Here is a 14,379-nt window from a genome sequence, read left to right as displayed (position 1 = left end):
GGAGGGGGAGGCGGGAGGTGTACCTTACCCAGATACGAGACAAAAGGAAGTATTATTTGAAAAGGCTCAGTGGCATGGCTACATTACACAAAAAACACATAACAGTGACTGTCATATAGTGTGTTTAAACAGTGACGCACTTGTAAGCAATAAAAATTGTTCAGCTGGTATTCCGTCCATTGTCAGCAACTCATTCCTTTACGTAACATTGTTATTTGGTCTCTTTGCTACAGGTAGTGCGAAAGCACAATGTTTACGATAGGCATTGGAAAGCTACCAATGGGCTGGTAAGAGTTCTCGTGGCAGTTGGGTAGGCTACTTGTTGGGATGCGGTAGTGGTGGTAATGGCTGTGATTGGAGTAGTAGTGGTGGTTGGGGTATAGTTCTGTCAGTCAATTTCGCAGTAGTAGTCGTCTTCGGTCCAGCTGACCAATTAGAGGAGAAGATAGTGGCAAAGAAACCGAAAAAGATAGTTGAGAATTCAATCAGGTATACTTACGCGTGCATGACGCAGCTTCTATCGGCACACATGTCAAAATACTTGGGTCAAAAACCGTATCTGAAGGGCAATACTAAAAAATGGATGAGTGTAAGGAAAACAACGAATAGTAAGTAAGAACGTGTCGAAATTTAAAAAATGAAATTACCATCGTAAAGCTTTCGCCTCCAACACAGCAAAAATACAACGCGGTACATTCTCCTGCCAATCACATTATTCACTAATTGCGGATTTGGAGTTTTATTTACAATACACAGTATACCTGGAAATGGAAAAAAACCATCTTCACTGCATTGCATTCGCGCCGCTGAAAAAAAAACCAGAATGTTACAAAAAAATTATGAACGATCTACAGGCTCTGACGACGTAAAGTCAAGAGGTTGCTAACCGCATGAAGCTTGCTCGGCCAGAGTACATTCATACGTCACTGGATCAAAAATGTAATCGGCAGGACAGCTCTGCATTTTACATTTAAGTAATAAATAGGAATTTTTCGTTTAGAAAAGAAGATTGCAAACGAAAAGACATGATTCTTAATACCAGCTTTTCTGGTACTCCACTGGTACATTGATAATATTTGCCTGTGCAGTTTTGGGGTACAGGATGTACCCCATCTTCTGGAGGACAATCTATGAAAAAAAAACCATTGACGTTGCTTGTTTTTTTATAATGGGATTTGTTTACAGTAAGTATTCGAGGTTTGAAATATTAAGTGATGTACGAATACAAATTCAAAACAGGGGTTCGATGAGACTTAAAAACGTATTATACGAAAATTTACCGAAACAAGTCGCTGGGTCGACGCATGTTTTCAACAATGGATCAAAAACGTCTAGCTCCGGGCATTCCTATTAAAGTCAAGGTTCCCATGATAAGACGTTTGGTTTTAAGTTAGTTATGGTATCAATTTAGGCGTTTGAATCATGTAAATTGTAGCCCATGTGGTGGAACAGCATATTATGCATTTGACTTACCTGTTCATAAATGACATCTCCATTTAGGCAGTAGTGGAATTCTCTTGTGCACTGATTATCCACAGTGAAGAAGCCTTCTTCTTCCGGGCAGCTAGGTTCGACAAACTGCTCAACAGGTAAAAAGAAGAACCCAATAAAACAAAGCGACTGCTTGATTACAATGAAAGCCACGCGGAAATAGAAGCCTTGCGTTGAATTTAGTTCTAAAGACGCAAATTGAACCAAGTTGCATTTCACGGCAAAAAAGGATGTCTTTATTGCTAAGAAACAAATGGCTTACCACTTGCGGCAATCCCTTCCACACTCTGCAAGAGAAGCCTGGTGGAAAAGGAAAGACAAATGCAACTACCTATAAAGTGAAGTAGAGGAATAGCAAGGATCAAAACGTACCTTTAACAACGACAAAGACTAACAATAAGTGCACCCACCGTCCCACCATATTTTTCTTATAGAACAAATGAGAACAGCTGTTAAACAACATGTGCAACGTGAATACACAAGTTAGCAATTGATCTTACTGCAAAAAGAAACACTGATATTAACTAATATACTCACGTATCATTGGGTGCCACTAAAATCGCGCTTTGAAATCACCTTTGAACTAAGGTGTTATCTGCTGATCAAAACAATACTCGGGGTGGGCAGGGGGCATTGAATAAAGGACGCAATTATCAGGTAAAATGCCTAGGACAACAATGTCTGTAATGGCTCGAATCTAGAGACGAGAAGTAATTAACCAAGATAAAATGCATTATGTCCACTTCTCCTAATTTTGTTTTAATATGCTGCACGTAACTATTTGCTATTCTATTTTTAAAGAAAACAAATTTGTATCATATGCTCGTTCGCACAAAGGGCATTGTTGTGAGTGGAGGGCAAAGTTTTGGGAATCTCACTTCAAATACAAGATCAATGAGCAAAACGGATTTGAGTTACCGTTACCGAAGGGAATAGGATTGTAGATGGATAAGTTATGGTAGCATACGAGACAGTTAACGACTGAATCAAGTAATAAGTATACAAAGCATTAACGTAAAAACTAAGTACTTACCGGCGCTAGATACATTTTTTGTAGGATCCCATATCTCACTGTCAAACGCACCAAAAACGAACCATTAAGGGCAACACTGCGACAAACGAACAGGACATTAGAGCGATATCGAGTTACATAAAACAGAATAGCACAAAATTCTAACATTTGCCTGCTACCTTATCATTCTGTTACTCTGGCCTCCAACACACAAGTGCTATACAACAGCTACCCCCATCTGGAAAATATAAAATTTATAATTATGTAATTAAATGATTTGTCATCAGTTGTTTAACCTGAATAGGTGATGATAACCGTCGGAGCTGAATTCATTGTTGGACAAGATTACAAGTCGTCGGGGAAAAGATTTAAACGTTAGCAAGTCAAGTACACCCATACGAGTGATTCGTTTAGACAAACCAAAATTTTTTGCGGAATGCTTCATTCTTGTCAGCGTCGCATTATCGTCATGCAATGTCTGAGAATCAAAAGCAATTCACTCAGTTTCAACCATAACTTACGTTCACGGTAATATAAATCTTGTCATGATTTTCTTCTTTTGTAATAGCACATCAGGATAACGCCACATCTCCCATCAACAAATAATCAGAATTAAAACAATTAAAACGAACAAAAAGCGTTTCTTGATCTTATGGTTGCAAAACGTATGTCATGCTTCCAATGAAACAATTTCTGTTTGAATAAATGGGGCGATAGGACGATTAAAAATGATATTATTCCATATCAGGACACCGATTCCTGGTATGGCCTGCAATTAAAGGTTGACACATGAAAAGGCAAACAAGAAAAAAGATAAACGAACTGTACCTTCTTCACCGCAATTTCCACATTTTCTTGTTCTTCTTTCGCCGGTGGCCGACGATTCATTTGAGCTCCCACGGCCACGGCCTCTTCCTCGCCCTCTGGAACTAGTGGTACCCCGGCTGGATCCTGCTCCTCCTCTACCGAAAGCTTCTCGGGGACCTTGATCAAATCCGCCTCCACTAGCGCCATTGTCGTCCACCCACTTAAAAAAATTGCACTGCGCTTCGCGGGGTTTTCCACAACAATAGAATTGGCGTCCGCAATTCGGGCCTGGTTTTTGCGTTGTTCGTATCGTGGCAGGTTCACGACCACCATCGCAGTTACAGCACTCCGAGTCACCACCATCAGGCTGTTGATTCCGGGCAGCCGGTGGGCGGAATGTCGGCTCCCCGGCTCCACTGCTAGAAGGAATCGGGGCAGGAGTATCCGCCCACAGGAAAAAGTCACAGCCATCCTGCTGTTTTGCACATTTATAAAACTGCCGCCCTGTGTTGGGCCCCTCTTTTCGAACCGTCAATAGAATAGCATCTTGGCTACAATTACACACAATCACGCTATCACTAAATTCCATAAATGCAAGTTAGTATATAACTGAAGTGAAACCCAAATAAAAATTCAGAATTACCTGTTGTTTTCAGATCTCTGCGGCAGAGGAATGGGTTGACGAAAATACGGCTGTGATGAAGCATTTGATTGGTTAGCTGCGGGGGCCGCTGGTGGAGCAGGTGGTCTCGTATTTCTGTTGCTAGAACCGGATACAATCCGAGTATTACTAGATGTTGCTGGACGAGACTGGGCTTGAGGTCTGGGAGGTGGAATTGAACTCGTAACACCCACGACCGAGGAACGTGTGCTATTTGCAGAAGAAGCAAAGCTTTGCGATCCTGATGCGTAACCAGAAGAATTTCGCGATTCGTTTGCTGTTGTCGTGTTATTTGACTGAGGGTTATTTTGGTTTCGTGGCTGCGACGCTAGTGGGCGAATGCCCAGCAGCTCAATGAAATTAGGGTTACATCCACCAATACAACCGCGATGATTATCAGGATAAAATGGAGAGTATGCGCCTGGGCTGAACTTGAAACGCACCAGAGGCGGATGAGATGGGCACTAAAGAAGTTTTGTTAACCGACGCAAATAAATAGTTAAATAAATAGGAAAAATAATAAACTGACCGTTGGGCACGTTTGCGCATCGATTTCTACATGTTGTACAGTGGCCGGCAACCACAAAGCAATTTTACACTGCGGATATCCCATGCAAGAGAAAAAGAACCCATTGTTGTCCTTTTTACGCCGCAAAATGATGTCCAAGTTGCATGATGGACATCTGCAGTAAGTTGTATTGCCATTCGGACCCGCGTCAGGATAAGGAGCTGGCGCTTCTTGTCGTTCTTCATCGAAGAATGTCGAAAGGGCTTCATCGATTTTGGTCACCTAATATGTGGGTTTGCATCTCGATTAACATAATTTTTTACTAAACGAATCAGTAAACGTACCTGCTCCATGGCTTGCACAAAAACCTGTCGGTATCTATCAATCTGCTCTCTCAGAACTTCGTTCGGACTTCTTTCTCCGTCACACACTCTGCAAATATTACGACATTCAAATGTACTGAAGATAACAATTTTATATTGAAAGAACCTTTTCAAATCAGCTTCTAGTTCAGCTCTAAGGTTTGGCTTTGAAAGAGCGATACCCATTGCGTCGTAACCTTGTACGAGCCCCATACCCAAAGAACAGGGTAAGAAGCGTCCATCGGCTTGCACACCAGCGTATTGTCGTGCTTTGATCGTCTCAATATGATCGGCGTGAGTGGCGTCTGTACCAATACCGTGTTTTTCCATTAGCGAAATCAGGTCAGCTTCGCTTAGCAGTTGGGGTGCACAGGTGGCGCCCTCTTCCATGGTTATCGATGTTGGCTAAGAAGAATCGAAAAACGGAATTTATCATTAAAATTTTGTCTTTTGAAACTTTTTAGAAAACACGGGCAAAATACAGTGAATCGTTCGCCTTGGTTGAGCAGAGGAAGACTACGATCACTCCATCGTTCGTAGGGATATACTTCCAAATAGTTTCTTGCAACTATTTGCAATCCGCTAGTAACAAAACCTTCTTCTTGGATTTGAATTTCTGCAACCGTTTCATAGCCCTACAGAGATATATTTACACAGACTGCGAGAAAAATAATAAAATAGGAGTTATTTTACTTGGGCATCCTTGCTGACGCAGGCTAAGAAATGACGGACGATAAACTCGTAAAGTTTTCGTTCATTCTCGTTAGCCAAATTTCCTGCATATTTTGTCGGGTGGATCGGAGGATGGGCCTGATCAGATTTTTTGCCTTGGCGAGGATTCAATCCTTCGTCCAATACACGTTGCGCAAATCCTCCCCAAGACGGATCGACCGTCTAAGTATAGGAAACTTTAGTGGAATTCAAAATTTCTCTGGCTAGAAAAGATTTGTAATTACCTGACATTGAACTAGGGGATTGAGATCTAATTCTTTGGGAAATATATTTGTTTCCGTACGGGGATAACTGATGTACCCTTGAGTATACAGTTTTTCAGCAATTTTCATGGTTTCTTTGGCGTTGATCCGCAATTTCCTGGACGCTAGTTTTTCAAGTTCCTGTATCATATATGCATAATTTTTAAGTGTGCAAAAAGTAAGAATAAATTAAATGGAAATTTCACGTACAACAGTGTCCAGTGGTAAAGGTCTCCATTTGCTTTTGTTCTTTGTTTGAACCTTGACGATGTCAGCTTCAGGATTCTCCAGACACCTTATAAGTAACAGATGGTGACATAACCAACATATAACTCGCTTGATTTGTGATAAGTTCTTGGTGGTAATACTTTTCAAGAAGAATTTGCACCACCGTTTGGTTGAATAAATGGTGCCTTTTCCAGAGAAATTCCACGCGTTCTTCTTCGTTGAGTTCCCAGACAACCTTCAGTTTCCAAAATTTTTCATCGACAAAATCCTCAATGGCTCTGTAACGCTCGACGATAAAACCTAATGTAGGGAACTGACAAGATCCGTAACTTATCATGGATTGTCCTAAAAATTTTAAGGAAACCAAAACATAGTATTAACTATACAAGTAACAACATAAAGGTAAAAACTTGTAGAAAAAGAAAAATTAGTTAATAAGTAAAATAAATATAAAAATAAAGAAATAATCTACCAAGACTGTTGGGGAAAACTTTTTGAAGTCTAAGAGTCTGAAACCTTGTGAAAGCAGCTCCAATTCTAAGATCAAGTTCAATTCTTACATCAACAGCATCACTGACATTTTTGTTAGGAGGGCCCAAATTCTGCAGTGCCCGTGCTACTGACTAATGCAAACTGAAAATGGGTACAAAAGTTTATTGTGAACAAAAATTTACAGCATGTTACCTGATATGTAATTTCAGAAAATTTTGCTCTAAACACCCCAATATTGGGCTTAATTGCTTGACACACTTGGATTATTTCATAGCCAATGTTCTCACCCTCTCTATCACAATCTGTCCAAATAATCAAATATTTGCTCTTTTTGGTTTCATCTTCTAAGGTTCTTTTAATATTTTGGTAATCTTCAGAACAGAATTTGTGGATTGGTGCTTCAAACAGGGCAACAGGATTGATCCCTTGCCATTTCTTGTAATTTCCAACAAAGTCTGAAGACAACAGATGGCCTGAAACTGAAGTAACTATCATTTTTACAGTTTGGTTAAAAAGGTTATGTTCAAATTCATAGATTTTGTTGAATTTGCTTCTTCCTTCTCTGCGGTTCATGCGACCTGACAAAACAACCATTCAGCTTTAACCTATTACCCAAAAAATGTATTAATGTAATTGTTTACCGCGAGAAAGGAGTTCTGCTATATTTTTGGCAGCGTCATTTTTCTCAGCGACATTCAGTACCTTCAGAGATCAATCGGTAATTTCAAAACACATTTTCTGATAATAGAAAAAAAAATTGTTTCCTCGTGATGTTTCAACACGCACCTGTACCATCTTACAAGTACTAGCCGATTTGGCGTACGTTTCACAACATCTAGTAAACACTACAACATTAAACTGAACTTGTTTACTCCGTGAAAACAATTTCAAACGAGGAAATAATAACATTACTTCACAAGCTCTTGCGAGCAGACAAGGTGAATGGGCTTCCCGCCAAGATGGCAATCTTCCGAAGCCTTTTCTGTCTTTCAGTATTTATTACCGTTTGTTCGTTTCATTTTTCATAATCATAAATTCATAGCTCGTTGGCAAAAAGTCTAGACAGACGTATTTATTTTTAAGAGCAAAAAAATGTACATAAAAAAAAAACACCAACATAGTCTTATAATACTAAACGCAATTTAATACTAAATTTTTGGCGAGTGCAGCTGAGTCGAAGTTGCGCGTGAATGACTTAGTGCGAAGCTAATTTATGCTAGATTATCCTAGTAATATCTGTTAACTATTTTGGCAAAGAATGGCAAGTAAAGTATGTCGAAAAGGACTATGGAAAAATATTGATACGATTCTATCAATTAGGGGACATTGGCGCCAACGTTGCCAAAGCTGCTCCGTAAGATGCATCTCCTTCTTGAACAGTTTTAAATGGAATGTTTTTATACTGGGCGGCTACTTGTTGTTGAAGAGGTTGATTACGACTAAGCGCAGATCCTGTCCCAACTAACTGTGTCACTCCATATTGTTCCAACAGTGTAGTAGACATCATGCTATTAAACGACGAAAAGGAATCAGATTCTACATAACCATAAAGATATCAAGAAAGGTTACGAAAAATTATTACTTGTGTAAGTTGGTGATAAGTCCTTCAAAGAGTGCCTTCGCTACGTTACCAAGGCTAATATTCCCAGAGTTTATGTTGAACACTTCAGCAGCTGGCACAGCAGAAAGATGACGTTCACCAAATAGGGTCGGAATAATAGTCATGCTCTGTTCCGCTGAATTAGCGTGCTTCACCAGAGTTAACATTTTATCCCATATTAAGCTTTGAGGAACTCCAAAACCCAAGTCTTGCATCCAAGATTGTAACATTCGGATAAAGGCTGCCATCACGTTACCGCCATTAAGAGAGGCAGCAACCGCAAGATAGCGATCGTCAAAGTAGGGAAAATATTCAATAGAGGACTGAGTATTTGGTGGGGTAAAATCAGCTGGCATGGGGAATGATAATTGAGCAGAGGTTGAGATGTTTAAAACTGCAGTGCAAGCAGTCTCGCTAACAAGTGTAGACAAAACTGAGCATTGCATGTCTCCTAAAGCCGTCAGCACTTCTGTTCCACGAGGGATACCGTACCAAGCTTTCGACAAGGTACCCGCTACCGAACCAGGATCAACTACTTTGGGTAGAAGATGGATGGGAAAGTCAACTGATTTCAAGATATCCAGATTCCATGTGTTTTCTTGGGTACTAAAGTATCCCCAGCTGGCAGCATTTTGGATGGACATGACTGGGCTGTCCAAGTCACACAACATGGCTACAAGAAAGTCTTGTATGGTTCCTGCACAGCTGTAAAGGGAAAGTTCTTCTGGTTCATGTTTCAACTTCCATAAAAGTGTGGCACATCCATATCCCGATGCAATTCTTAAATGAGAGTCAGGTTTGGGTATTTCACTTAGGAATTCCAATGTGCACCTTGAATCTTGCCATGTATACAATGAGGTAATCTGACCCTTACCCAACTCAAAGCGGTCATTTGTAGTAGATGTGTTCCAAGCAGTTTCTCGATTCCACAGCAAAACACCATGCATCTGGCCACAAACACCAATACTTGTAACATTTTTTAGTAAATCTCTCGGAATCCGTCCAATGCAATTATGAACGGCCGATATTATTTTGGAAACGTCCTGTTCTGCTCCTTCGCCGGCCTGCGTATCCTTACTTTGTTTGGCAACCACTTTGCGCGATTGGATATCTACGACGCAAACTTTTACCGAAGTCGTTCCTAAATCCAGACCGAGGACGAAATTGGCTCCTGTAGCCATGTCTAATGTTCCTTCACTATTTGTTCGTTTGCCAGTTGATATTTCGAAGTTGTTTATTTGTCAGGATCTCGTTATGCACTGCTCCGTCCCGAGGTCCAAGGGTTTGTTTTGATTTCTATGTTTCAACCAAGGGCTGTCTGCAAAGTTCATCTATCGGCCATTTACAGAACTAGAATTTCTTTGGTATGAAAAACCAGGAAATGTCTGTTACATATTCGGTTTAAGAAAATTTATTCTGAAAAACAACAATGGCAGACATTAAAACGAGTTAAGGTTAAATCCAAGTATGCTTAAAAGATGTTTTGATTTGGACTGTGTGCCCTATAGCAATCCATAAGCGCGTCAAGCAGGTTAAAACCGGTTAGAAAATAGAAAACAAATGCTTTAAAGGCGTCATTAGTCTAGCAGTACTCCCATCTCAGGTTTGTTTTTCTCTTCACTTAGTTTTTTTTTCTTATAACGAGATCGACTTCCAAGTCCGTACTCCTTACCTTCAGGTTAACATAGGGGGATTGATCTTCATGCATTAAACTAGATGTTGCCATGCCCTTTTCTACCTTCACCTTCGTTATCTGTTCCTAAAATCGCTAAGGTCGATAGACCCAACTTTCCCTGAAAATACAATGTTTTAAAACAAAAAACAAAAAACAAAAAAAAATAGGAAAACAAAAAAAAAAATAGGAAAATATTGGTTGATAAGATTCAAAGTTCTTCGGTAAAGATATGGAAATGAAACGGCAAGTTCTTGTTTTTTTTTGTATATATATAGCATTTTTTATATTGTCAACCGAACAATTGCGACTACATCGAGGTGATCGAGGGGGAGATGAGACGGAAATTGATTTATGGGTTTTTCTTTCGTCTTTTTAAAACTGATCAACAAACGGCACAGACCACGTGAAGTGCGAGATTCCTAATCGTAGTCTTACGGTCTTTAGATGCAGATCAAATAGCGAACAGCGATCGTAATACATCCTTCATCCGTAAGGCTTCGATAGGTGGGTTGGATACCTTCACTAGGGACCTCACACACCCGAACATTTTCGATTACATGGGGAGGGGGCATCAGGTCACATGTTTTCCCTTAACATTTCATCACCATTAACTACAATTTTTCTTATCGACTATTCATCAGACCAACAGGCTTTCAGACATTCATTCAGAAACAAAAATCATGAATTTAAAATAAAATCAAAACAAAACAAATAATTGGTAGAAAGGGTAAGTCAAAATGGCCGCTGGTTGAAACATGTGGTCCTTTTTTGGTTCCTACAAAACGAAACCTGATATCTAGAAGACAAAGGACCAGGGCCAAGAAAGCAGGGCACACAAGATGTGGCCGGTGTGCGTTTGACTTTAAATTTTACAACCCACCTCTTTTTTCAACTACACATTTACTTCTTTTTTTCAACTACACAATATTCTGTCTCTTCCACTCTCCCCCAACCAGTATCACATGCTTCTAATGAGTTCCGACCAACAACCAACGGAAAAAAAACTGGGGTAGAAAATGAACTTTGGAACAAAAAGGAAAAAAAATAATAATGGGGCCTACCCTATTCCACCCTCCCTCGCTTCAAATTTATTTCAAAACTAACTCGGGGAAACCAGTAACGTGAGCAGTTTTTAAGTGGATCGAATTTTCGAGAAGAGGGGAAAGACAGGGAGGGCTTCTACCAGACTTGGCGACTAAATAAACGAAATATGGCAGCTACTGATTCCGATTCACCTGAATTTTGTTTTTTCTTTGCTGTTCCCACTAGCCTTTTTTCTTCTCTTATTGTGGGGCATTTAATAATCAATTCACGAAAGGAATCATCAATTTCTACGGCTTCGTCCAGGTGTCCCTGGCAGGATTTCTAAGAGGCTTTTCTCGTTATATTTTCCTTTTTTGTTGCTTTTTGCTTCGAGGTAAAGAGTGAATTTCTCTTTTCACAGGCCATCTGAACTTTTTGAGAGACCTCCTGACGACCCGTTGGCTTTCAAATCGATTGAGTCAGCGTGTGGTACAGACGACGGCCCCACCAACCCTCGAGGTCAAAAGGTTCAAAATCTGTAAACAAGATAGTTAAGTTATTATGGCACTGTTTCCCTTTTTCGACCAGCCAATATAAAGAGATGGACATGAGAACATGACCCACCTTGAAGGGCTGGATTAGGACTGGCATCCTGATAATAAGTCACTGAGGTACCTGAGGTGTTGACGATAAACATAGCAATTCATTACCAAATACATCAAGTAAGTGGAACTATTACGAAACATACCCTCGGCAGCTGGCAATGTTTTCAATTCTCGGTTCACCCGCTGCCATCCTGCAATGGAATTCAAAAAAAAAAAAGAAAAAAAATAATATACATACGTATCTGGGAACTCACGTGCACGAGAATGGGCGGTGGGTGGAAGAGGTTTCAGTAAAACGGGGGGGGGGGAACTAGAAATAGCTTATTTTTTTTTCCTCGTGGCTAAGAGAAACTAAATGATCGATATCTGAGGCGTGCTCGTAAGGGATCGATCATACAGTGCGTGCGATGGAGCCAGGACAAAAGGTTGCCATAGCAACAAGGACCGATAAAGAAAAGCCTAGCGTTTTCGTTCTGCTATGGCAAGCACACCTCTCGGATCCAGCTCGATTATTGGCCGGTTTCACCGGGTTTGCTCTGACGTCAAAAGAGGCCTTGGGGATGGATGGACGCGCGTGTGTTACATTTCGTTCGCAAGTCCAAGTAACATATCGATATTTAAGCTACGGTATTTGTTATGTTTTAAAGAAATTTTGAAAACATTTGTTTTTGTTGCTGGGAGGCTGAGACGAAACGATGGCGCCAGTAAAGCATATTTGGAAGGAACAAAAAACAAATTACTTACTTTCGTAAACGTATTTGATTAATTCTTGCTGACTCCTAGTAAGGATTTCGGGCTGCTGGTGATGGTGTTGATGTCGGTGATTGGAACTGTGGTGGCGTTTGTTCGTCGTGCACACTGCTTGGAATACAGGTCTCGGTGGGCTAGCAATAGTAATGAAACAAAACAACACATGTATTATTCTGTACACTCTGTTAAAGCAAGCAGGACGAAAACTCATCATGCAATTGTAGACGTTCCAGTTTTTAGCCATTAAAATAAATACCTCATGGAGCCGAGGGATTCCACTTCATCCGAATCTGAATTCTTTCTCGTCATGTCGCGAATTGTGTCCAGACTTTCCAGTTTTTGTGCCAGTCCTAAGAGAAGGAAAATAACATCGTTAAAACTGCTTTTTATTTTTTTTTGCTGCACCAGCAAAGTTACGTAACTTTATGGACTACCAGGAAAAAGAGTTTTTTCCGTGGAAGCAAACTGACCATTCTTTTAAGAATTTGGAATGTTTTCAACTAGTTCATCTTTTTTTCTTAGAATACAAGCTAAGGGACGCCGTGAGGCAAAAACCACGTTTTTTGCAGACACATTTTCGTTAATAAAAAAGTCACGAAATGCTGAACTATTTTATCCTCCATGCATACAACTACACAATGTACCTGTGCTTTCTGTCCTGTAATCGTTAGTAACGTAATTATTTTATCCACACGCATTCACGTTGTAACACGAAAGCGAGAAAATAACACATCTCCTAGGAAAAACCCTTCACGAGAAAGTTTCTAGAAATACTGGAGATAATATGGCCCTTACCTCGCCGTGTTTTGGCCACAATTTGACTAGGTCCTTTGGAAATGGTATACATCCTTCCAAATAGTTTTTCGCAATGTCAATAACAGACAAATTGTAAAGAAGTACGGTAGTGACCAAGGGTCTGGATTTTTATTGACGAAGAAAGAGCAGAATTCGTTTCGGCTCCCTCGGCAGTCGTTACAACAGTGAAAGTTCAGATGGGTCCGAAAGGCAAGTGCAGCCAGATTCGATAGATAGTGGAATAGCGGGATTTCGACGTTTCACCTAGGACAGACTTGCTAGCATGACTGTAGTACGAGAAGGAAAAAGATGGGAGGAGCCAATTCCAAAAACCATTTTAATTTCCACAAGCCCTCTACGCCATCTAGGAGCCCATTCTTAGAACACTTCGAGAAAATTCGGTAAACGCATCGATTTTCGTCGGGGAAAAAGTGGGATGCTTCGGTCCATTAACTCATTCGAATCGATCGTCAAAATTTGCTCCAGGGCTTGCAATCGTAGGTGAAAAAGTGCTGAATGCCACAAACGTCAATAAGCCTTCCAACCGTCTTCTCAAATCCATTTGTCAGTGGCCAATTTGTTCGCAACTTCAAGCAAAGAAAAAACAATGAATGGTCTTAATGTCGGGACATGTAGTTTGACCAAAGTTGGTTCGTTTGATCGGTATCCAGGTTATATCAATTTGATGGATACATATCTGTCCAAACTAGCTAGCCTATTTATCAACTAAAAGTGCTCATGAAAGACAATTCAACTGAAAAATGAGGTGACTGCTCGTCTCCTGGCACGACTCTCACGAATATCAGTCACGAAGTCTCCATATTAAAGGGTTTGAGGAAAAAATTGGATTGGAGAACTTTCTTCTTGCACCCACGCCAAGCTGGTGACACCTTTACAAATGATGTCGACTTTGTCAAACCCTGGAGCCCCTTCATCATCTGCACACCGCCGGAAGATTGGCCGTGCAAAGGCAGCTTGAGCTTCATTATGCCCATCCTTTCAAGGATAATCAATTCAGACGCTATCACTCTCGAAGCTTTTGCTTAATGCAACATATGAGAATATACCGGTACATTTTACAATCCACTCACGGGGATTTAATATTAGATGTAGCTACGCAACAATCAGACTCCAGATGCCAATAAGCCTGGAAACGTTTTCTTTTTGGGGGGCCATCTCCGTGGAGTGGACAGATCAAGGCGTATACCAATCGCAAATAAAGAAAAAAAAATTATAAATGATTGGCTCTTATTTATATATTTTATTTCCCTTTTCCGGAAGATTTGGTTGAAGGTGCAGGTTTTCCACAACAACGCGCCAATTATACGAATGCGATTGCTTCCCGTACATCCGTATAGCTACATTTTCTTATTCAGGAAGTTGTTATTTTTGTGAA

At 40.4% G+C, this 14,379-nt stretch overlaps 4 protein-coding genes across 4 annotated transcripts; all 4 read right to left on the bottom strand.

Moving 5' to 3' along the window:
* Positions 1–15: 15 nt before the first annotated feature.
* On the bottom strand, positions 16–2,724 carry LOC130691754 (peritrophin-48-like). The gene is made up of 12 exons (XM_057514738.2): positions 2,683–2,724; positions 2,525–2,600; positions 1,864–2,188; positions 1,757–1,791; positions 1,474–1,581; positions 1,281–1,347; positions 1,040–1,128; positions 888–957; positions 762–806; positions 648–700; positions 500–572; positions 16–425 (listed from the first exon to the last, which is right to left on the bottom strand). The coding sequence occupies exons 3-12, from the start codon at positions 1,952–1,954 to the stop codon at positions 316–318; spliced, it is 741 nt and encodes a 246-aa protein (XP_057370721.1). The 5' UTR covers positions 1,955–2,188; positions 2,525–2,600; positions 2,683–2,724; the 3' UTR covers positions 16–315.
* A 325-nt stretch (positions 2,725–3,049) lies between these two features.
* Positions 3,050–7,503, bottom strand: LOC130691707 (DNA topoisomerase 3-alpha-like). Its single transcript, XM_057514681.2, has 15 exons — positions 7,322–7,503; positions 7,177–7,237; positions 6,728–7,113; positions 6,516–6,666; positions 6,184–6,388; positions 6,026–6,110; positions 5,798–5,956; positions 5,535–5,735; positions 5,324–5,476; positions 4,969–5,246; positions 4,824–4,911; positions 4,501–4,761; positions 3,954–4,435; positions 3,332–3,888; positions 3,050–3,272 (listed from the first exon to the last, which is right to left on the bottom strand). Exons 1-15 carry the CDS (start codon positions 7,442–7,444, stop codon positions 3,238–3,240), a joined length of 3,225 nt encoding a protein of 1,074 aa, XP_057370664.1. The 5' UTR covers positions 7,445–7,503; the 3' UTR covers positions 3,050–3,237.
* An 89-nt stretch (positions 7,504–7,592) lies between these two features.
* On the bottom strand, positions 7,593–9,453 carry LOC130691727 (sedoheptulokinase-like). Its single transcript, XM_057514707.1, has 2 exons — positions 8,118–9,453; positions 7,593–8,043 (listed from the first exon to the last, which is right to left on the bottom strand). Exons 1-2 carry the CDS (start codon positions 9,314–9,316, stop codon positions 7,848–7,850), a joined length of 1,395 nt encoding a protein of 464 aa, XP_057370690.1. The 5' UTR covers positions 9,317–9,453; the 3' UTR covers positions 7,593–7,847.
* Positions 9,454–10,386: 933 nt separating this feature from the next.
* On the bottom strand, positions 10,387–13,273 carry LOC130691765 (MAPK regulated corepressor interacting protein 2-like). Its single transcript, XM_057514751.2, has 6 exons — positions 12,984–13,273; positions 12,445–12,538; positions 12,183–12,322; positions 11,582–11,629; positions 11,458–11,508; positions 10,387–11,369 (listed from the first exon to the last, which is right to left on the bottom strand). The coding sequence occupies exons 1-6, from the start codon at positions 13,033–13,035 to the stop codon at positions 11,299–11,301; spliced, it is 456 nt and encodes a 151-aa protein (XP_057370734.1). The 5' UTR covers positions 13,036–13,273; the 3' UTR covers positions 10,387–11,298.
* Positions 13,274–14,379: the final 1,106 nt, after the last annotated feature.

This window comes from Daphnia carinata, chromosome 1 (assembly GCF_022539665.2).
Source record: "Daphnia carinata strain CSIRO-1 chromosome 1, CSIRO_AGI_Dcar_HiC_V3, whole genome shotgun sequence".
NCBI classification, from domain to species: domain Eukaryota; kingdom Metazoa; phylum Arthropoda; class Branchiopoda; order Diplostraca; family Daphniidae; genus Daphnia; species Daphnia carinata.
The sequence above is the reverse complement of the archived record's forward strand: the minus strand, read 5'-3'. Positions and strand labels throughout refer to the sequence as shown.